Below are 25,297 nucleotides of genomic sequence, written 5' to 3'. Positions count from 1 at the left end.
ACACTAAAAATCCAGATATATTTGAGGACACATTATTAAATTCGGGAACATTCCAGTGACGAGTTTTGTTTGGAGACAGAAAGCAAAATTTGGGGACTGTCCCCAGGAAACGGGGACGTCTGGTAACCTTAGTCTTATTAGAATCGAACATTTCTTGCTTGTTAACCTCTCAACTTCATGGCCATTGTTTTTCAATGGTTTGATTAAAAAGTTTGAAATGCTATAAACCCACTCATGAAGGACATGGATACTTCTATAACTCCTTTCATTATTTTAAAGGTTCATGTCATCTTATTGTCATGGTGGCATGAAAAATTTGCATCTGGCCAGCAAACAAATACTTTATTCTTCTGCATACAGTAGGCATATTATGTGTGAGCAAACATTTCACTTTGAAACAAATTCAAAGAGACAGTTAAATTATCCTCGTTATGGCAGTGAAAATTGTCAGATTAACATATTAAATGTAAGTAATATAAAAGATAAATATGGCACATTAAAATATTATGAAATTACTATATCCACAATAATGATGTAATAGACTAAGTAACTTTCTTTGCATGGGCACTTCATATAATTAAGAAATGTTAATTATTTATTGAAACAGATTACTATTCTGGAGGTATAAAAAAAACTTATTGCCTTATTCATTAACATGAGACAGAGATGGCTGTTGAGTCTTAACATCTCAGTTTCAATGAAAATGACTGTCAAAACAATTCTGGAAGTGAAGACAATAGAAAAAGCTGTTCCCTTAAAATGACTTAGATTGTCTTTAAATTGCAACGAAAGTACTATTTTATTGTTACAATTTATTGACATTCGGTATTTGTGTCAATGTTGTGATTGAATTTGTTTCTGACATAATTCATTGAAATATGAAGTTTCTAAGTTAATGGTAAGTAAATGTAAAATCGAATAACTTACAGCTATATCTGTGTCATATCAGTGACAGTTTGCATTTGTTTATGTACAGCATTGCTTGATATTTGTTTTTAATTTTTTCTATGGAATATTTATGCGGGCATTTTGGTTCCATAAATATTCAATCAGTGTAACCAGTGTTTCATAACATATGGAATCAACTTTAGAAAGAGATTGAGGATCTAACAGTTACTTAAAAAAATTGATATAAAGTTATACCAAAGATCAGTTTACGTTACTTGGAAGTAACTTTGGAAATTACAGTTGTTTTTATGTTGCAGCAATCTTGTCAATGAACTGAGTCAGCGTCCATGAGATATATAAGGCTAGGTGATGAATTTCTGTGTTTTCGTGTTGAAATAGTACTACAAAATGCCACATGAGACCTTAACATTGCACTATCCAATCAGCATATTACTATTAGAAGATGTAAAACTAATTGCAAAGGCAAAGAAACATAATAAAAATTTTAATAATTTCAAACTTTTTAAGCAAAATTAAATAAGTGCAATGTATCTTATTAATACATATAAATTTAAATAGCTTAACACAAATGTTAAAATTTATATTTTTAACATCTTCGGTATAGAGGTTATGTTTTAAAATGTTGATCAAATCAATTAACTATAGCTTTATGTGCATTGTTATTGAGAATTGCTTTCAACAATTTTGTCGTATCATCAAGTATTTTCTGGCCACAATCATTAAAGATTTCATTAAACTTAAATACAACAAACTCTTAGAAATATTGTAATTGGGTGAATAGTTCCAGGAGAATTGAACGAATGGGAAAGCAGATCTCATAAATAAGGTTTGTGCTATCTCATAACTAGAGCCCGGATGTTTAGGCATTTATTTTGGTTAAAATAGGCAGGCATATAGGCACTAAAAATAGTAAAAATAGGCAGTGAAATAGGCATTTATTATTCATAGAAACAGACAAAAAATAAACAAATACTTAATAAACTATCTCATACTGTACTCACTTTCCTTGATAACGTGTCACAACAAGATGCTTTTTTAAGTTGTCAACTGTCATAGTGAGCTGCCTGTCAGAGAGAACGTTTTTCATGGTGGAAAAAATCTTTCTACTTCTACTGAAGTAATTGGAGCAAACTTAAAACAACTTATTTCAGAAGGATTGTCTACTTTCTTTCAGAGATCAGGAAAAACCGACTGTGTTTTGTCTCAAAACAAGGGGTGTGAGAAGGGATTAAAGTATGCGTGACTTGTGCATGCAAGCGACAACAGTAACGGGACTAGAATTAAAGCTAATAATATCTCATTCAATGAAATAAATTATATCAATAAAAAAATAAATCTAATAAAACAAATTGATATTGGAGACTTGCTTTTAATACTTCTCTCATCCCCTTTCTTTCACTGGTAAACCCCGAAGTGACCTGAGCACTGAGGGTTATACTATTCAAACATATTTGTTAAGTGACATAAAAGATGGAATTGGTAGGGAAGAAAAGTTTACAACTTCTTGGAAATCATATGTATTGCTGGAGAATAAGATTCTCAGCAAATATTTGTGTGAGGTGAATATATATTTTTAATTTGTACAACTGTTCTCTTTTGTTTTTTTATATAATTTATGTGCGGTTTATTTTAAATGCATTAAAAATATAGAAAATGTACAATAACGACGTAAAAAGGCTAAAAAAAAAGGCATTTAACCTTGAAATAGGCAAAAAAAAGGCAAAATAAAAATTGGGCCTATCATCCCCAAATGTGTGGAAACGTGTTTATCTCCAATAGGTCTTTCATACATACATTCAGTTTAAAAAAGGCATTTTGTCTAACATCCGGGTTCTATTCATGACACTACAGTCTAGCAAGCAGATCTCAAGGTTCTTGCTATCTCATGGCACTGCAGGCAAGTGATGTTTTGCTCAACAAGTGAATTATTTATTCTGTAAATGGAGAGAATTTTACCTTAATTTTGAAGCAGTTGCTCAAAATGTCCTCCGTTACATTCCATACATATGTTGCAGCGATATATGAAGTCCTGGAACAGTCTATACATGAGGTCAGGAACACTCAACACAGTAATCTCGCAGTTCAGTAAGAATGCCAGCAACTTAGTTTCAAGGTTGGTTGGTCCAGGACATTGTTAAATATAAAGTACAGCAATGCATTTTTCTAGTTGAAACATGTCTGCTGAAGAAGTCATGCAAAGTTTCAGCAGTGCTTTCCAGAGACTACATTATGTTGTTAAATTATTTAGTAAGTGACGAGAAGCAGGTTCTTTTCTCAATAAAAGGAAAATGTTGCACAAGGCTAATACATAATATTAGTGAGGATAGCTCTAGCAAATGTCCCAGAATTATATACATTGTTGCTTAACAGTTTGCAGGTATGTGGTGGCATCTCGATCTACCCATGAGGAATATTCATGAAATAGTAATTATGGCTCTGCAGGGTTCGCTTAGAATTTTGAGGCATCATCTCTATACTTAAGGAAATCTTTTGCACGATAAACCTACAAGTAAATATTTCACATCAATCGCATTTACATATTTAATTATGGTCTCCTTTTCTTTTATTGAAACATTTTTATTCTGCCTTTGATGGCAACCTGTATATTCAGTTGGTTGTTTTTCAATAAAGATGATATAGAATATACGATAATGTAGGACATTTTGAACAACTGTTTCAAAATTCAGGTAAGATTCTGTCCATTCCCTTAAATAAATAATTCACTAGTTACACAAAAGATCACTTACCACACTGTAGTGCTGTGAGATGACAGGAGTGCCGGTTCTTTAGGTTTGACTTGCCCTGAAATACTTCTGGTAACATACCATAAATAACGTGCACTGTAGGTTGGTATTGTGACATATGGCAGCAATACAGAAAACTTAGTAGAGTCAGTTTTTTTTAGCTCAAAACTACCGTATCTTTTTCAGTCTTTTACAACTTGTATGCAGTGGCTGAGTTGCAGTCTTCTGGTCTGTTCAACTGTTGATGAGCAGCATTTGGTAACATTGAGAAAAGAGCTGAGTCATGAAGAATCTTGCTGAAGGTCACAATCATGCTGTGTTGCAGAGTTATTTCATTTAGTCCATTGGAAAATATCAGTGGATGTTATTGCAACTTATTGCTAAACTTCTATACAGAAGCTTATTCAAATTAAGAAATGACAGACATAAAAGCTATGTACTGCCTGTGTCTTGCTTCCTGAGTTATTTCTTTGCAGAGCGAGATGCAGAGAGGGAGAGTGGGAGGTCCTGCAATGCATATCTCATGTGCAGTTAATACTACCCTGCATTCAACACATTGCCCTTTTCAGTATTCCTTTTGTCAGCTATGGAGCAAGATCAACCATCGACAAGCGAATGTATAACAAAACAAATTATGTCCTCATCATCAATTCCTGTAACTAAACACTAATACTAGTGGTAGACTACAGTATCTACTGGAGATTATCGACTTAATCGGGATCACAGTTGTCATATGTGTACACATCTGGAAATTCTTTCCTCTATGGCAGTGTTTCTCACTCAAACTTTTTCCACCGTGAAACCCCTTTTAACCTAAAGTGTAACAGCAGAACCCTTGTAATACTTTATTAGTATTTAATAATTAACAGACAAGTGAAAGCTAGTATCTCAATATTCTGTTCAATAGGATGAATATGTTTGCTTTTTAAACCTACAATCTGGTTTTCAATGGAAAGTTGTAGTTTCATTTATACTTCTGCATTTTGTCTGTTTCGGTATTTTGTTTTAGTGAACACATACGCAGAGAATCCAGTAATGAAAGTGATGAGTATTATTTTCCGTTTTAGATGTTTAATAATAATAATAATAATAATAATAATAATAATAATAATTTTATTATTACGCATATTATTATTGGGATATTTTTATTATAGGTGATGTTTCATGTTATTATTGATTCATACTTCCGTCAGAATGCTTCCTGTGAGGTTTATGAGGAGGTTGGTTGCGTCTCTTCTGATGGCTCTACTAGACGTGCTGATATCATAATTGATCGGCAGAAGGATGAGGGTGTCATTCTTAATCCCACAATCTGTTTCGAGATCAATGAGCAACACCCACAAGAGGTGTGTCGTGAAAAACAAATCATCTATGAGCCTTGTTGTCAGCATCTCGGAGCACAATACCACATCACACATTAGACAGTTTTTGGGCTCATGTTCGGTGCCCGTGAGAGAACTTTAAATCAACTTAAACAATTTAAAATTTCTGATGCAACGATTGATGCCATAGGATCTCATGTGTTAAAATCATCCTTAGCTATAATTAGTAATCATTTGTACCCAAGAAACTTTTATTGTAAATGATTTCCTATGTTTTCTTATCATTTATCTTAATGTTTTCTTTTTATTTCAAATTGTCACATAATTGTTTTTAATCATTGTTCATTGTGAATTGATTAGTAGGCCTATCTATCGAACCCTTATTTAGGGCGGCTATATTACTATTATTTATAGTATCCACTAAGTGTAAAATAAAACTTAAAATCATATAGGGCTCATAGAAGGTGATTCAGTAGTTGTTAAGACTAAACAAAGAGTGACCTAGTGTGTACATACATTTTCGGAAATCTCCATCAGAGATAATAGCGATTGCGGTAATCACGATTATAGTCTCCAGTATTATAAACAGTAAAGACTCCTGAAATGGTATAGGATAATGTTTTCAGCACATGTAATATGCTACCATGCCGCATGCTGCAGCTACCGTGACGGTCCGAGCAGACTTAAAAGGCATAGCTATAAGCACTAGGGAGTCCTCGGCTCAGGAAGTGAGACACACATATATATGGACCCACTGAATGTAGTGCAGCTGAAACAAGACATATGTATACTGAAAGATTTTTAAGCTCTCTCTGCCAACTTTGAAGACCTTTCAATGGATAGATGAATTCATTGGGGATAACGGCTAATTTTAAAAATAAGTTTAAGTTGGGGGAGAAATCAGGAGGGAATACCATGACAGTTGATTTAAAAATATCTCTACAATCTTGTTGAAAACAGCAAAGAACGTAGTGTAACATGTGACAGTGTACTAAAGGTCACTTTTGAAGCATTGAGCAGGGTGCGGGCTTGGTGTGTGAGGGAGGGATTAAGCGTAAATCCAAATAAAACCGAGATGGTTTTGTTTACGAAGAAAAGAAAACTAGTAAATATACCTCGAGTTTCTCTCTTTGGTAAGGGCCTAGTTGTAAACAAGTCAGATAAATATTTAGGAATAGTCTTAGGTGCCCAATTCATTTGGAAAACTCATATGAGTCATATGGAATATCGTACCAGAAAGGCTACTGGTGCCTTTTGGACTTTCAGACGAGCCTTCGGAATGCTGGCCCTGGGTTGATTTTTAGTTTACTAAGCACACAATGGGTCATTCGTGCCAAAGTGTTTAGTAGTTGTCTGCGCCACTATTGAGGAAGAAAACGATGGAGCCTCTGGAAATACTTCGGGGCTATAACTGAAAACGCGTTTGCCTACTGATATGGAGTGCTTGGGCATGAGTTCGATTCCCGTTTAGGCTGACTAGCTCGTTTGATTCTTTCTGTTGTTTTTTTTTCCAAACATAAGGCAAACACCAAATAATCTATGGCGAATCTCGGCTCCATATTTCCAAATATCATCTCGCTACCACCAATTCCATCATCATCATCATCATCATCATCATCATCATCATCGACCTCTTCAAGGATTTGGCCTATCAGTCCATTCTATCACGTGAAGTTATTCTCCCATCTTCTCGGTCTACTCTGATCTTTTCGTCATCTAAGCGTATAATATTGGAGCTTCTTAGGAAGTCTTTATTCATTTACTTTTAAAATATGAGCATGCCACATTTCTTTTTGGTTTTCAGTTGTCTCGTTCATTTGATATAAATTCAACTTTTCCCTTCTATCGCAACTTTTTTATATATCTAACAGATTGCATCCAGCGACAGGACGTAAAATCTCTCCGGCTCTCTTTACTTTCTCTTGTTGCTTCGATTCATGACCCAATTTTCACAACTATAGTTCAGCATTGGTGTCACCATGGCTTTATAAAATGTTAATTGAGTTTTTCTTTTGTGTTTTTGTCTCACTAAATTGCGCAAAATTTTTCCTCAGATCATTTGGATTTTTTTTTTTCTTAATATATATTTACCACTATTTTCCAATTCACTGTGGGCTAAAGCAAGGAGATGCACTATCACCTTTACTTTTTAACTTTGCTCTAGAGTATGCTATTAGGAAAGTCCAGGATAACAGACAGGGTTTGGAATTGAACGGGTTACATCAGCTGCTTGTCTATGCGGATGACGTGAATATGTTAGGAGAAAATCCACAAACGATTAGGGAAAATACGGAAATTTTACATGAAGCAAGTAAAGAAATAGGTTTGGAAGTAAATCCCGAAAAGACAAGTATATGATTATGTCTCGTGACGAGAATATTGTACGAAATGGAAATATAAAAATTGGAAATTTATTCTTTGAAGAGGTGGAAAAATTCAAATACCTGGGAGCAACAGTAACAAATATAAATGATACTCAGGAGGAATTTAAACACAGAATAAATAAGGGAAATGCCTGTTATTATTCGGTTGAGAAGCTTTTATCATCCAGTCTGTTGTCAAAAAATCTGAAAGTTAGAATTTATAAAACAATTATATTACGGGTTGTTCTTTATGGTTGTGAAACTTGGTCTCTCACTTTGAGAATAAGGTGCTTAGGAAAATATTTGGGGCTAAGAGGGATGAAGTTACAGGAGAATGGAGAAAGCTACACAACACAGAACTGCACGCATTGTATTCCTCACCTGACATGATTAGGAACATTAAATCCAGACGTTTGAGATGGGCAGGGCATGTAGCACGTATGGGGAATGCATAAATGCATATAGAGTGTTAGTTGGGAGGCCAGAGGGAAAAAGACCTTTGGGGAGGCCGAGACGTAGATGGGAAGATAATATTAAAATGGATTTGAGGGAGGTGGGATATGATGATAGAGACTGGATTAATCTAGCTCAGAATAGGGATCAATGGCGGGCTTATGTGAGGGCGGCAATGAACCTCCGGGTTCCTTAAAAGCCAGTAAGTAAGTAAGTATATTTACCACTATAAGAGACGCAATCACCCGCATTGTTGAAATGATACTTGTTCTTTCATGTCATTCTGCACTACAATCTTGCACTTACATAACTTTTTCCTTTGAAAGTCATTACTTACAATTTTCCTATCGAAATATCTGCTCTAAATGAAAGGTCGTCACTTGTAACTTATCTTCAGTATCTTCCAAGATAACTTAGTCGTCAGAAAATAACAGAGCTTCAGAACCAACTCGTTAATTTGAATTCCACCATGTGTTAAAATATTCTTTCATTTTTAATAGCATCGTATAAATTAAACAGTGCTGGCAAAATAGGACATCCCTGTTTTACTCCATGATTACTCGTAATTATGCATGTTTGACCACTAGTTGTGTCATCTGTTTCATATATGTATATTGTATTATCCTCGTATAAACTCATCATGACATTCATTAAATGTGTCATGATTTCTTGCAGACTCCTGACTCATTACCAGGGTTGGGACTTTACGCGTAAAAAAGGTTATTTACATTACAGTAAAATACGTGTAAATAATGCGTAATTAACGTAATAAATGTAAAATACGTAAAAAAAAACCTCCAAGAACTTTTATTTTTACACTTTCTTTGTTCAGTTTGTGATAAAAATTACTGTTTGAATTGCCAACAAACCTAGTTTATAACTCGAGGCTACCATTTTAATGTTAAAAAAAAATGGAGACCTTAAGAAGATTTTGCAGTACATACCGAATGAAGTGAAAGGTTTATACACGGAACTGTACACATGACCTACAACCAGTAAAGATAGTAATGACAGTGGAAGCGAAGATTGAACAAATAAGTTTATTAATGTTCTGACATACAAAAGTCTATTCAGCCATGCTTCCCAACTCTTTGATGATTAGTCATTTACCACATAAAATTTGGAAAATTATTACATTTAGTGAGTTATTATGTTCAAATCGTAATAATTATATTAAACTGTTATACTACAAAAAGGCCTTTATCACTAGAATCGTTTATTTTTAAAATCCCAAAAGTGACAAACACAAAACTTTCGGGAAATCAATAAAAACTGTTTAGTTTAATTTATTTTATTTTATTTTAATTGTCAAAATAAGAAGTGATATTAATTGCTAAATGTTAGGTTCATTCGCTATTAGTTGCATTTTATAATATATATAAAGTTCCCAAAAAAATCGGATGTTACGGGGATTTTCCAACAAACAAACTGAAAGTAAGCAAAGCAATGCTATTTTTCGAAGTATTAGAGTGAATGAAAGTAAGTATGAACAAATGTTATAATCTATGTGAAAACTATAGTACAAAAAAAAAATTCTGCTGCAACAGACATTTGTCTTACCAGGATTTAAAAGGAATGAAGTAATTGCTGTTTAGATTGTCAGAACCAATAAATGTTAGTTTATTACTCCGTGTATAAAACAGTTTTCTTCATTACATATTTTACATGTAAATTATACGTAAAATATGTACAGGTAATTTACTCACCCAACCCTGCTCATTACTAGCGTTGCACAGGATAAGACCTTGATGAAGCTCTCAACTCAAAACTTCTGGTCCGCTGTGTATTCAAAGAGGGCTGCTCTTTCCACTCTTCTTGCCATAAGGATATATGAAATTCATATTCCTCATGCTTTGTCAACCATTAGAGACTTCACACATTTCCTTGGGCAAAGGATCTCGGTCCTTATCATGAGATTCTGAGTCCCTGTCAGAACTTAATCACGACATTTGGTGTCAACCCCCACAACTTGAATGTATCTGACAGGAATTATTCAGATATGCTTAGTTATGATGACATAATGCCTGCCCTAACCGCTCTCAGAATCTCCACATCAGTTTCAGAGTATTGCTACAAGACATATATTCCATTTTCATCTTCTAATAACAACTTCTCCAAGCTATCCAGTTTTTTTTTTTTTTTTTTGGGGGGGGGGCAATGTTCAAATGATATCCATTCATGTAGTGCCATGTCAGAAATGTCCATCACGAACTTCTGTGACTTCATCACAGAGAGCAAGGCAAAGGGATCCTCACTGGTCTACAAAAATATTTTTTTCCATGATTTTTTTTTATTAAGCTACCTGGATTTATATGTGCCCCTAAGTTCAAATCTGGTTTATATGCGCCCTAGCATTGTCATGCAGAACAATGGGTGGATTTCCATAAAGTGCCACCATTTTCTTCTCAGAGCTGCTCGCAGATTGTTTTGCAAAAACGAACAGTAATACTTCTCATTAACGTTCTGCCTTGGGGAAACAGTATGCTTTAAGATCACACCATCCCAATCATAGGCAAGAAACAGCATAGTTTTCACTTGGTGGGGTCTGCTGAACTGTTGTTTTTCATGGTGACATGTGAGACGCCACTTGTCTGATTGGCATTTCAGCTGAAGGTCATAAGATCTGGCCCAGGTCTCATCAATTGTAATGATACACCATAAGGCATTTTCAGGTGGTCCTTCAGGATGTGAAGCACAGTCGAAGGCACCAATCCTGTATCTTGTGGTACCTCACGAATCGTAAAGTTCCGATCCATCTCCACTAACTCGGACACAGTCTGTAATGTTCGTCACTTACTGGTGGGGACCAGATCGAGGCATGTCCAACACACTTTCGCGTCCTTGTCTGAAGGCTCTAACCCACTTTGCTACCATCTGGTAAGGTAATGCAGCCACACCGCAAGCCTCTTGCAGTCCTTGATGATACTGTCATACCATGTGACCTCTAGCACATTGAATTTTTGACCAGCTTCTCTGTTCCTTCTTCAAAAACATTGAGACTGTATTCTGCGACCGCTTGCTCACAACTGCTCGTCTTATTGTCACTGTGATCGGACATGGAGGGGGGAGGGCGAGTTCATTAGCTCTGAGGGAGGGGAGGCATGTAAGCAACCTATGGTATAAACAATATTGTCTGGCTCCTTTGCACAGCATCGCTGCAGCATAGTTGCCACTACTAAAAAATCAACCCATGTATTAGAGTTTTAAAAAATACACACTCATTTGTATAACTAAGCTGAGGCTAAATTATGTTCCTTTATGTGTTCAGTCTTGGCTTAAATATGATTCAATAAAAATGTAGAAATATGGCGGCTGTGTTCAAACCTTGATACATTTCAAAACTTGGTACAACTTTACTAGTAAAAAGCTGGTTTTTTTTTTTCTTCGGAGCTGTGCTGTGTTTCTTTTCAAATACTGGTACAAACAATATTGACCATTATTGACACATCCTAGTAATCTTCATATTGAGTTTCTATTCTAATGTCGTGATGAAATAGTTCTTCCTGTTCTCCCCCTCACAGCATCAAGATTTCAAGAAGGTAATCAGTTGAGCTGTTGAGAAAATGCACTTTTACACTTTTCTGCACCATATTTTTTTCAAATTCTGTAACATTTCTTCCAGTTTCTTTATGATACCTATTTTGTTGTTGCCAAAGAGTTTTTTGTTTCTTACTCATTCCAACTTTTATTCCCCATGAACTGACAAATTTAGGGCCCTTCAAAAATGCCTGCTGCTATCTTAGCTTCAGTTCTGCGAAGGAACTTTGTAACAAGAATGTGAGAAGAGTTTCTTGAGAGCAGTTACAAATTGCTTCATAAGACCTGTGTAATATGGAGTTGTAAGAGAAGAACTTTAGCAGGCAAAACTAAAGGTCCAGACATCACACTTTTTTGTCCAGACACTAAATGTATTCCTTGTGGCATCCATTGCTCCCATCAAACCATACTGTCCCATTGATAAATTCTAACTGCTGCCCTAGAGTAACAGCACTTTTAAGTCACCACAAACACTCCATTTTCCTCACATTTAATTTTCTCTAGCAGAAGTTTGAGGTGTAACTGAATGTGTAATAGGAAGATAAGGTAGTACAAAAAAGGTCTGCTTTCACAATGTGTTACAAAACATGGCAGACTGAAAATTAACCCCTTCAGACCTGATGTTCATTATAGTGTACAGTGTTTCTTTTTTTTTTTTTCTTATATGGAATGTCTTCGATACTTTTAAATATTTTGAAAAATTCAATGTGATAGTAATGGGGAGTATTATTTTTTAAACATTTCTATACCTGAATTAAAAATAAAATTTAAAATTGTTGGGCCCCAGGGGTCAAAATTTCCTCCAAATTTTGATTTGCTGTGAAGACTTGATTTGGAATTTTTGGATCCCCACAATGATTATATAATCAGTTTTTTTTTTTTTTTTTTCATTTTTATTATTTTTTATATATAAATTCGGAAATGAAGGAGTTAAAAGAATTCGAATTTTATTCCGATAAAATTGTAAAAATTGATTACTTCAGGCTGTTGATAGTGTATTTCTATCTTGTTGTGAAATTCAATTTAATTGTTGTTTAGTCAACTGTCCGAAGACTGGTTGGAACCTCATAAATGACACCAATAAGGCATCACTAACGAGGCAACAAAGCCAGGAGATGATAGGTTATGGCGGTCATTTGCTTTCCCCCTCCATTGCATACAGCACTGACTAGTAACATATTACACTAATCAGACTTCAGATGTATATAAACAATGTTGTTCTTCCTCTGACACATATCATCAAGTGAGATGTACTGCCTGATTGATGTACATATCAGCCAGAACCTCAATCAGAGGTTATTCAATTTAATAACGTTTCTAATTATACAATGACTTAAGAAGCACTCTGTACATGTTTCTTTAGTACTTTTTGGGGTTTAACCTGTAATGACACCACAACACAACCACTGTAAATGTCTTATATTTTGCATCATGTATATATATATAACTTTTTTCCTAGATTTTTGTGTTAATGTAATCATATTGTTATATAGCAAAATTGATACTTCAGAGGCTGAGAAAGAATGCTCTCTGTAAAGTAAAGTATGTGATGGAATTATATCCATTGATATAACTATAAGGATTGTGGAATTGCAGATTTGCTGGTGGCTGCGCGATGCCTTGCCGGTGTTGTCGTGAGTCACAGCTGCAGCGTTGCACTGGAAGCTGTTGCAGAGCAGGATGAGTGCTGTGGAGAGGTCCGACCACAGCTTCAACGAGAATTCTCCACGTCCACCAGTACCAGGTGAAATAGTAACAGTTCCGTTTTTCTTTAATTCATAATACAGTAAATGAACATAAAATGTTGTTGTCACAGGAGGAATGAGTGTGCTTACACACACACACACAGATATATATATATATCTGTTGGTGCATATATTGCGTGTTATGGTGCAGATGAAGTGCTTCCTTGTGACAAAGAAAGCTGTAAGAATTTTCATTTTGGAGGATTTTAATTTCCATTGGAGTTTAAACATGTATATGTAAGTTCTTTTTAGTTTATCCTAGACAGCACACAGTGTCACTGTGTCACATTGACAGCAGTCATGCCTCTTTACAGACCAAAATCGAACGCGACCATGCCATTCTAGTATCACTGTTGCCATTTTATGTCGCTGTCTCAATAGTCTTTGTAGTTCAAAGGTAATAATTAAATAAAAAGATTGCAGTGTATTACTCGTATATTATAGTCTATGAAACATGGGTTAACTGGGGGGGGGGGGTTGCGTGCGTGCGCGCTCTCTCTCTCTCTCTCTTCACTGTCGTGATTCTGCATACTGCGGATAAAAGGCAGGACTGTGACCTATTTTCAAAATGCACACAACTTTAGCAGGCCACGTTATCCATGGTGTGTACGTGTGTAGAGTTATGTCATGTATTAGGGTGAGTGTATGTTAAGTGTGAGTGTGAGTGTAGTGTAGGGAATGGGTGAGTATGATAAAGGTGTGGAAGGGAAAAGGGAAAACTCGGTGCCAGCATGTACCTACTCCTGTTGAATAGCGCCAAGGGGAGGGCCACCAGGCTTAACGTCCCCATCTGACAGACGAATCACTATCAACAGTGACATATGCACTGCGGAGAGACGGAGAGATTTGGGATTTAACCCAGGCATATTGGTGCACAACTTCTAATCTAGGGACTGATTTTTATGTAATATCAAGGTGTGAAATATGTACATATTTATGTAAGAAAAATAAGCTGAATATGTACCAAAATATGTAAAATCATTAAAATATTTAATATCAATATCTGGCAGGTATAGGATAGGTAAAACTCTGCAGTTGTGATTTCATAGAGCATCCGACTTTTTTTTACCGCACACTTGACACATTACTATTTTTCCATCTGTAGTGAAAGCTTCGTCCATCGCAATCCCTGATTTTATTTTTGTCTTTAGGATTGAAGATACAGGGGCCATTTTAGTTAGTTAAAAGCAGTAGATAAACTCACTTGCACTTTATACTGTAAGTACTAAAACTATTCTGAGTGAAATGAATGACACAACAGTGCTACAAGCACTGTTTCGCTTTACTGGATTAGGAGAAAATAAGAGGAGATGTGAGACACATGCATTTTAGCTGCTTCCTGTAAGAAACAAAGTACCTACAGTACTAAAACTTCAAACTATAGGTATTTACAAACTACCGTTTGAAAAGGGACATTCCTGTCTCATTGAGACGAGTAGGATTATTCAAGCCGAGAACCATACTTTCTAAATGCTCGGAGAAATTCCATTTCCGTATAGGTCTACTAAATTTAAAGTAAAGAGGTCAAGCAATAACCTGAAAAGCTATTTCTTTTAATCTTTCAACATCTTTCCAGTTTGTTTCTTTACTCCAGCTTCTTTTCAAAATTCAGCTACTTTACTGCGGCTCATGTTACGCTTGACACAGGTTTTCCCTGGAAGGATTAGGAAGAGAGTGGGTAAGGTTGAAAATTGCAAGGGAACGGCTTGTTAAAACGTCTGCAGAACAATTATAGTTCGAGACAAATCATGTCATTCTCGTCCCACTCCACCGCATGAAATCAATGCTCCTTTCTGAGTGATCTTTACAATACTAGGTAGTTGTATGAGAAAGGTTGCCTTTTGCTCACTCATATTTACAGTGGGCGATATGGAGTGAGTGCCTCTATTACTTCCTGGAACGAAGGACGTTATGTTTTGCCCCGAAATATATCCTTTCTTGGGTAGGTAAAAAGGCTTTTTAAATCTGTGTATTTCATATTGTAAACTTCCCCAACAGAAGTTTTTTTTTTTTCTCCTCTTAGAGAAGTAAAAATGAATAAATCCCCTAAATATGTAGATTTATGTAACACTAAGCCATAATATGTAATGTGGGGTAAATATGTAAATTATGTAGTATCAAATTTTAATATATTAATGGTAATTACAAGATTCGTAAAGATTTGTTATTTATATACAGTTAGGTTGAAAGGAATATAACATGTAATTACATAAAAATCCGGTCCCTACTAATCATCATCTCTCCTAGTCCCGAGGTAGAAATTTTACAAGAAAATTTCTGACTCCGCTGGGAATCGAACCCAGGCCAGCTAGTCTGGACGCAGACACACTACCACAGAGCTAGCTCGGCTGACTTAATATTAATTGAATTATGTGAATGATACTAGTACTACAATGGCATCACAGCTGAAAATCGGGCCTTAGCCTCCTCAATTTTCTTCCCCCACATGTCCCTGTCCTGTGCTAATATTCTCCAGGCAGTAGTTCTGTGAGTCAATTGTTACCATATCTATCCACCTATTTTTTGGTTTTCCAATTGGTCTTTTACTATATTATACTTTCTCTTCTAAGATCTTCTTTGGTATTCTGTTTCCTGCCATCTGATAAACATGACCAGCCCATAAAAGCCTTCTTAATTTAAAGAAAGTAACAATATCGAGGCTTCTATATAATTTGTATAGCTCATTATTGTAGTGTATTCTTCATTGCAGATTTTATTGCACAGGTCCAAAAATTCTTCTGAGTATTTTACGCTAAAATATACCGAGTTTGACTTTTGTCTCCTTAGATAATGTCCATGTTTCACTTGCATAACAGAGGATACTTCTAATAATATATATATATATATATATATATATATATATATATATATATATATATATATATTGCACACAGATTTCAGTATTCCGTTTAACGCAAAATAGGCATTGTTGGCTGTGGCGATTCGATTTTGAATTTCAATTAATTCATTGTTGTTACTTGTCATTACTATTCCAAGATATTTAAACTTCTCAGTTTCCTCAAACATGTTTACTGTCAGATTGGGAGTGTTGTATATACGTATTCTCTTTGTTTTTTATTTTTGTCATTTGTTTAGTTTTACTTGCATTAATCTGTAACCTGATTTTATCGGCTCCTTGTTCCATGTCTTTATACACTTCTTTTATTGCTGTCAACAACCATCCCATAACATAGATCATCTGCATATCCTACTACTTGAACATTCTTGTAAAGTAAAGTGCTGTTAGGATCTACTCCTGTCTGTTTTATGACCCAATGTAAATCAAGATTGAAGAGCATTGGTGCTAGACCACCCCCTTGTTTCAATCCATTATCAACTTTAAATTTTTCTGTTGTACCCTGTATATCTTCATTTGAGCCATGGTTTCTGCCATGATCATCTTGACGAGTCCAATTATCTTTGGATGTATTCCTTGATGAATTATGATTTTGTATAATTCTTGTCTATTGATGCTGTCATAAGCTGTTCTGAAATCTACAAACAAATGGTATATGTTGAGTTTACGAGTATATTCCCAGAACTTTTCTGTCATGCCTTTAACTGTGTAAATTTTGTCTATGGTCGACCTTCCTGCACAGAAGCTTATCTGGTACTCACCAGTGATGTTCTCGTAGTATTTCTCCACCCTTTACCGGAGAATGTGGGTGAATATTTTATACATTGTGCACAGGACAGTTATGCCTCTATAATTTTGGCAGTCTAACTTTTCTCCTTTTTTTATGAATTGGGCAGATTATTCTAACTTTCCATTCACCAGGCATTTGTTGTTTTTTGTGAATTATGTAGAATCTACGATATGGTCAGCTGCAAGGAAATACAGACATATTCTGATACAAACCATTCAAAATTTTTGCTTCCTTTGTGCTCTCAAGCCTGTTGTCTCAGTCAAATTTCATGAATCCACTATTTCACCGTGGTGAATTCAGATAAACATCAAATAAACCTATGAAATTGTTTCTGTTGTACTGAAATTTGTCGAGTTTAAGTGACTGTGAAAGCTGGAATGTTTATATGTAATGTTTGTTGCAGGTGAGGAGACAGAAGTGACAGGAGTAACAGGCTCCCAGTCTCCCACTAGTTACTCATCATGGGGCTCCAAATACAACAAGGGTGGAAGTTCCCCTGTTTTAACCCCACGTCGCTCCAGCCTCGCCTATACCACATCTGGCCTAACAGGTAAATGAAGGAATATTTTATGATTTGAAGAAAATGAACATAAAACTGGGTCATTTGCAAAATTTGTATAACAAATGGACGATAGAGAATGTTAAAATTAAAGTACTATTTTGTGCATATTCTGCATGTATTAATATAGTGCAATGTCTCTGCCATAGTAATCAGCCATTGTACACTCTCCTTGCTTTACAGCACTGTTTTGAATGATGTAACAGACATGACAGAGTAACAGATCTGACAGGTAACAGACATGACAAAGCAAACAAGCATGTGCTAACCTAAAATTTTTTTGCTTAACTCTTCAAAACTCTTCAAAATAGCAACTTAACTACTGGACACGTGTACTATTATGTCCTCTTGATCTTGACTTTATATGTTGTTATTTGTGGAAAACACAACACAAACAGATCTGACAGAGTAAAAATGCACACTTAGACTAAAACATAGCAGTACAGTCAAAATGGGTCTTTGTGCATCATCTTGGCTTGTGCTGACATCTGTGGGATTTTTTTTTTCAACTGTGTATCCATAGGAACAGAATGGTGTAACAGATCTGACTGACTTACTGGACTAGAGTAATTATGCAATCATGTTTAAGGAAATATAAACTCAGACATAAATGAAGAAGTTTTGATAATATCAAATGTTTCTTTATCTGGATATAATCATGCTCCATTTTAAAAACTTAAGTAATATGGACACGGCATTTTAGCTGTCACTATGAGAATTTTATTTTATTCTCGTGAAATATTTCACATGAAGGAAATAATTCTTGTGACGTTTACTACATTAGTATTGAAACTACTCACTGTTAGGAATTTAGAACTCTATCGTTATAAATGCAATAATGGGAAGGATAAGAATTGATGGACGTCATTTGTTGTACAAATTCTGCAAATGACCCAACTTCTTTCAGACTGTATATCAATTTCTGTTGTGGTCTGCCATCACTTCTCTCAAGTAGTTATCCCAGTCCAGTGCATAGATGTCAAACTGCTAACAGTGATGTCTCGAGTTCCATATCTTTTCTTACTTCCTTTCATGTCATTTTTGTTTTTGTGTGTTTATATGAGGGCAAATTGAAAAGTCTTTGCCCTTATTTTTTCAGCCACAATAATAAACATAAAGGGAAATAAAAATACAGGCAGTGTTCAAAGTAAGTACTTTTAACTATTTTTCCACATAGTCACCACCATGGTTCAGAAATTTGTCCCATTGCACCACTAGTCTGGAGGTGCCGCTGGTGTAGAATTTGGCTGGTCTAGCCTGGAACCACTGTCCGATGGCTGGCTGCGAGCTGCCATTAGGAAGAAGTGCCAGGGGATTCTCATGGACATTGTGGATCTCCTCCATTGCAACGTCAGGTCTCATGTGGCAAAGAACCATCGCCCAACTGCAATGGGAGATCAGTGATTACTACATGTGTTCGGTTCACTGAAGAAATTCGTGTCAGGCCATTGGTTCATTTCCGACAACGACTCAAAGATCGCTGTCGTGGTGGTTCTGAGCTCGACCGGCCAAATTCTACAACAGAAACAACTCCAAACTAGTGGTGCGATGGGACAAATGCCTGAACCACGGTAGTGACTATGTGAAAAAATATCCGAAAGTACTTAGAACACTGCCTGTATTTTTATTTACCTGTATGTTTATTATTGTGGCTGAAAAAAATAGGGGCAAAGACTTCTCGATTCGCCCTCGTAATTATCACTATATTTGAATTATGCACAAATCTATCGTATACTTAAAATAGTATTAAAATAATACAGGAAGAGAGCTATTATTTTTATATACAGGGTGTCCCATTTATATTGACCACCCAAAATAACTTTGTATGCAAGCATGAAATGAATAATTGTTTCATACAAAATATGTACAACTGAAAGGGGGAAATAATACTAATGGGATTTATAATAAATTTATTAGTCATCATAATAGCAATGAATCGAAAATGAGTGCATGCGATACAATTATGAAACTGAATTGAGGTTGATTATGTAAACAACTTGTCAAGTGTGTGTTTAAACAAGTATGCGGTAGTCTTCATAGAAGTTACGCAAACAATTCTGCTGACAAGAAAAATAGTGCAAGACCTAAAGATTAACCTACATATTGAATGTACCGATTCAGCTATTTGAGGCTCATGATTTTACAGTATGTCGATATCTACTCACTTATTTGAAATAATAAGTTATTATGTAAAATAAGACCTAAAAATTAAACATAAATACTGGATAAATAGAGCAACAGGAAAGATTGATGTACACTTGTTTATTGTAGAGTTAAAAAATTTAAAAAGTAATATGTAAATAAGCTTTAGGACCTTTTTTGTTTTAAATAAACACACTTGGTTGAAACTTGCACTATAACTAGACGTAAGTGCAAGTTAAAGCCAACATAAATTGAAAGAGATATAGGATGGTAAATGTATTAAATGTATATTTATTGCGTATAATTGCTATTCGTGTACCTGTATGTTAATTATAATTTATTAAGTTTATGTACTTTTGTGAGCCATTATTAATAAATATCCATCAAATACTAATGGGAAGGCAACTTTGTAGCATTATTTATTAATGAGATACGAGTACTAACATTGTTTATTTAAATGACATATATTTATTATTCAATATTTCAATTAAGCTCGTCAAGACCTGTCCAAAAATGTATCACAGTAGGTCATTCTAATAAACAGAATGTTAATAAACGGAACATTACTTGGTGCCTCGGTTCCTGTACATAGTATATACAAAGGAAGTGATTTGACTAATTTGGTGTAAACAATATGTAGTATGCCTACATTGCAGATACCCAGGGTCTCATAACCCATTCCACGTAGCTTTGGTTTACAGTAAACATGAAACCGAATGTAGCACAGATCACTCACTCAGTCATCAGTGTTCAGCAGAATGAAACCAAAGCTACATGTAATGGGTTACGCGACCATGAGTATCATCTGAAATGTATTACATATTGTTTACACCAACTTAAAGTCAAATTACGTGATACTATGCACAAGAACCATGCCATCAAGGCACCACCGTCCTTATTGAATACATTGACTACAAGTAGTCATACTGTAAATATATCTATTAAATTGAGAAAAATTCGTTCCGGCACCGGGAATCGAACCCAGGACCTCTGAGCTCTGCATGCTGAGCGCTCTTTCCAACTGAGCCATGCCAGGAATGATCCACGGTGCCGGCCGAACTCTTCTCATTCATATCATCAGTAGTCTACTACATACATTTTTAAGACATACAAGTCACGTATGCAGGAGTGCATATTTAATTGACTTTCTGGCCATTTTCGATAACAGTTTATGAATACTGTTAATGTTTGACATATACATACACATTCATATATGAGGTCTTGCCGTTCTCATTGAAAACATTGACTACAAGTAGCCATAATGTAGATATACGAGGCGTGTTCTTAAAGTAAGTTCTGTTTTCAATTATAGCCGTCGCATCGCTGCAATCGTTATTTTGCGCATGTGTGTTTTCTTCTTCAGTCCTCAGGCAAGCTGTGCATGCAGTTTCAGAGCTTCAGTCCATGTGTGTGGTTAGTTGTGATCAGTTGAAATGTTTAAAGTAATCGAGCACCCTGCCGACTGTGAGATGCGGTCTGTTATCCGTTTCTTGAATGCGAGAAACATCAAACCAGCTGACATTCATCATCAACTTTGTGAGGTGTATGGTGATGATGCCATTAGTGATGGAATGGTCAGGAGATGGGTTAGGAAGTTCAACGAGGGCCGCGTCTCTGTGCATGACGAGCAGCATATCGGTCGGCCATCTTTGATCAATGACGATTTGGTGCGTGCTGTCGATGAAAAAATTCATGAGGACAGAGGTTCACAATTTCTTTGCTTTCCTTGAATTTTTCACAAATGTCGCAGAGTGTTCTCTACAAAATTGTGACAAATCGATTACGATATCGAAAATTGTGCTTACGATGGGTACCCAAGATGCTCACCGAGGAACACAAAACCAAACGAGCTTCTACTGCATTGAGCTTTCTCACACGTTACAGTGAGCAAGGCGATGAGTTTCTTGACCATATCGTGACAGGTGACGAGACTTGGGTGTCTCACATGACACCTGAATCGAAGCAGCAATCCATGGAATGGAGGCACACTGCATCGCCAAGAAAAAATAAATTCAAACACACCATGTCAACAAGCAAGATCATGTGCACTGTTTTTTGGGACAGAAAAGGAGTCCTACTCATCGAATTATTGCCTCGGGGTGAAACCATTAATAGAGAAACCTGTTGTCAGACCTTGAAGAAGCTCCGTCGCTCAATTCAGAACAAGAGACATGGGATGCTGACCGACGGAGTTGTGTTGCTTCATGACAACGCTAGGTCACACATAGCTCTTGACACCCAAAATCTCATTTCGAAATTTGGCTGAGAACAAATTGACCATCCTCCCTACAGCCCGGATTTGGGTCCAAATAACTTTCATCTCTTCCTGCACCTCAAGAAGTTCCTGGCTGGTCAACGTTTTGATGACGACAATGAAGTGAAAACAGCAGTGTGGGAGTGGTTCGCATCGCAGGCGGGCGAATTCTACAATGAGGGGATAGAAAGACTTGTGCCACGACTCAATAAATGCCTCAATAATGGTGGAGATTATGTTGAGAAGTTATTGAAGTGTGGGGAATACAATGCAACAAAAATGGTTTGTAAATATCTTCCCATTTACTTACTACACCCTTTTGGAACTTACTATAAGAACACGCCTCGTATCTATTAAATTGAGAAAACTGATATGACTGAGAAGAGTTCGGCCAGTACCGTGGATCGTGTCCCAGCATGGCTCAGTTGGAAGTACTCAGCACACAGAGCTGAGAGGTCCCAGGTTCGATTCTCGGTGCCCGAACGAATTTTTCTCAATTTTATACATTTTATAGATGAGTTGAGATGTTTACGGCCGAAGCATTGGTGAGGCAGGAATTTCGAAACGAATTCGAAAAACACTTTCAAGTCTTATAATGTACAATATTTTGTTTCTTATTATGTCGAATTATATTATTTTTAGTAAATGAATATTAACATGTACGTATTGAACAACTGGTAGAAAAGGACACCCCTAAAATATGTTCAGAATGAACTGACCCATATATGTTGTTGAAATTGGTGAATGAACTACTCTCATTACGGGTCTATCCATGCAGAAACAGTTAATAGATGGGGAATCATGGAGGGAGATTTGGATGGATATTTTGAAGTTCTAAAAGAAGTATCAGATAAAGAACAAATGCTGGGTAACTTTCGGTGCTGGACCCTTGAACTCATTTCGCCAGCATTATCACCTTCATCTCACTGAGACGCTAGATAACTATAGCAGTTGATAAAGCGTTGTAAAATAACCAATTAAAAATATATACTATAATTATATAGATTTTGCATTTAGTTGGTTTATGGCTTTTAAATGCTATCATTTTCGTATTGGTTGTAAATAGTTTTATATCAAATTTTGAAACTTTGTTCATGTTGTAAAATTAATAATACCAGTATAGAAACTTGAACGTGGTTAAAAATATTCCAGGAAAGCCAACAGGGCATCCATTAATAAGTAAATAAAGATCAATAAATGAACTTACAAACTTAATAATCTCATTAAACTCATAATCTACTATTCACTATTTACGTAAATGACATCCCCTCACTCTACAGCACTGTAAGCATCACCTCTACACAGACGATTTATAAATCTATATCCATACAACCCCTAACTCACTCAATGACGCAATACAAAATCTTAACGAGGACCTTGAATCTATATCTGCATGGGCCAGAATGTTTGGTTTGACTCTCAATGCAAGAAAATCACAAGCAATCCTAGTGGGACATCAACGTCTATTATGCAATATTACTCCTGCTCTTCCAGTCAAGTTAAACGACACAATAATCCCTTTTGCTTCCTGTGTTAAAAACCTTGGAGTTTACTTTGATACGCATTTAAACTGGAATAACCAAGTAACCCATGTTACCAAAAAAGTGCTTTCCATACTACATTCCTTAAACAGCATTCGAAAATTCCTTCCGCTATCACTCAAGAAAATACTAGTGGAAACACTAGTAATGCCCCACTTCGATTATTGTGATTTTCTACTGACTGACCTCAATGTCAACCAGTCACAAAAATTACAATGTGTTCATAATTCTTGTGTTCGCTTCGTCTGCAACATCCGTCGCACTGACCACATTACCCTATCCTTCCAAACTCTAAACTGGCTACGGCTTAACGAACATAGAAATTTTCATTCTCTTGTTCTCCTTTTCCAAGTCCTTCACACTTCTACACCTACCTACCTTGCCTTCCGTCTCAGTTACCTGTCATCATATCATAATCTCTTCACACGCACGCAAAATAGCCACATACTAGCCATACCAACACATAAAACATCATCGTATTCATCATCATACACAATCTCGCTCTTGCGCTTGTGGAATACCCTACTCAGTGACATCAGAGACTGTCGGAATTTAGTAGCGTTCAAAAGCAAACTTATTAAGCATTTTCTTACTGCGTAGAGTAGGTTTAATTTTTACTTAATCAATAAAAGAAATGCTTCTCTCTTCTTAACTTTTACAATAAACTGTCTAGCTTTTATTAATCAGTTAATCTTTTAGTACTTTTATTTTTATTGTATTTGTAAATTTAATATTAATTGTAATTATAATTGTAATTGTATTCTTAATATTGTAATTATAATCCCCTGGTAGAGGGGAAGAGAAGGCCTGATGGCCTTATCTCTACCAGGTTAAATAAATAAATAAATTCTCTGGACCCGGGTTTGAGTGTACGTTTTTTCATACCCCGATTTATGACTTGCATTGGCAAGCTTGTGGTCCAGGTAACACAGGAATTTCCTTCAAGAGCTCCGGTTCCACTGTGGCATCTCAACAAATCTCCATTATCATCTCATTTTGTTGCGGGTATGACATAGACCAGTTTCCTTTGGCGGATGCTGGGCAACTACTCTGTCGATAAATCGGCTTCACAGGGTGAATGACGTACAGTCTAGTACCCAGCAATAGTTAAAAAATAAATAAAAAAATAATAAAAAAAAAACCCTGAAAATCTTGTCCACATCAACTGTTACATGAATAAGTGAGACTGTCTCTCTTGTTTTAGATGCCAATGCTCCTCTTGGCTTCGAACCAGAGGGCAGTTGCAGTACAGCATTCATGGAAGTTGGTGGTGGGTCTCATTCACCACCTCCTTATCTGCGTTGGGCACGCAACCTACACAGTCTGTTAGAAGACTCAGATGGAGTGGAGCTTTTCAGGAAGTATCTGGAACAAGAAGGGCGGCCACATGCTGACACACTGGACTTCTGGTTTGCTTGCGAGGGGCTCAAGAAACAACAAGACTCTGACAAGATCAATCAATTAGTGAAAGTTATTTACAGGTGAGCAGTGAAATACAGCGATGTATACCCATATTTCATTGCTGGTAACTGTGACGATATAAACCATACATGGGCATCGTGCCTCACTGACCTTCACAGAGCTTATCGCTCTGAGTGACATCATCTTCAGAGTCCCCGTTCCTCCCTCACGTAGCTCCTAGGCGTGGGCAGGTTCTATATCAGTTTCATAAGCAATATCAGTGGTGGCATGATGGCATTTTCAAAGCAGTGTGTACGTGTTAGAAAACGATTATTTCATGAGAAATGAGAGAAAGAGTTTTTTTTAGAAGGGGAGAACATACAATGTATGTTATGCTCGAAAATCCTATTAGGGATTAATAAATTTAATATACAACGACATTACTCCTTATGTCATAAAGAACATGCTGAATTAGAAGGTAAGACAAATTAAATGTTATTTTTTCGTACTATTCTGAAGAAAATTTATGATCTTAACATTTGCATAGTATACTAAATACGACATTATACCTTAAACATGCTGCATTAAAAGGTACGAGGAATTAAATGTTGTCTGTACGCATTATTTCCAAAAGAAATTTATAAAAAAAATATATCAAATGTGCGTAGAAAACGAAATAT

The 25,297-nt window shown here is 35.9% G+C and overlaps 1 protein-coding gene and 1 non-coding gene across 5 annotated transcripts in view; one reads left to right on the top strand and one right to left on the bottom strand.

Moving 5' to 3' along the window:
* The window catches only part of Axn (protein axin), a 223,961-nt gene that overhangs the window by 93,223 nt on the left and 105,441 nt on the right, over positions 1 to 25,297 (top strand). For all 4 annotated transcript variants that reach the window (XM_069841325.1, XM_069841327.1, XM_069841324.1 and 1 more), the window contains exons 3-5: positions 12,925 to 13,072; positions 17,124 to 17,270; positions 24,421 to 24,697. In XM_069841325.1, coding sequence (XP_069697426.1) covers positions 13,009 to 13,072; positions 17,124 to 17,270; positions 24,421 to 24,697 — 488 coding nt within the window. In that variant the 5' untranslated portion in view covers positions 12,925 to 13,008. The remainder of the gene's footprint in view (positions 1 to 12,924; positions 13,073 to 17,123; positions 17,271 to 24,420; positions 24,698 to 25,297) is intronic.
* On the bottom strand, positions 20,382 to 20,458 carry TRNAC-GCA (transfer RNA cysteine (anticodon GCA)). Its single transcript has one exon. It is a non-coding gene; the product is annotated as a tRNA-Cys (tRNA).

The sequence above is a fragment of the Periplaneta americana genome, chromosome 12 (assembly GCF_040183065.1).
Source record: "Periplaneta americana isolate PAMFEO1 chromosome 12, P.americana_PAMFEO1_priV1, whole genome shotgun sequence".
NCBI classification, from domain to species: domain Eukaryota; kingdom Metazoa; phylum Arthropoda; class Insecta; order Blattodea; family Blattidae; genus Periplaneta; species Periplaneta americana.
The sequence above is the reverse complement of the archived record's forward strand: the minus strand, read 5'-3'. Positions and strand labels throughout refer to the sequence as shown.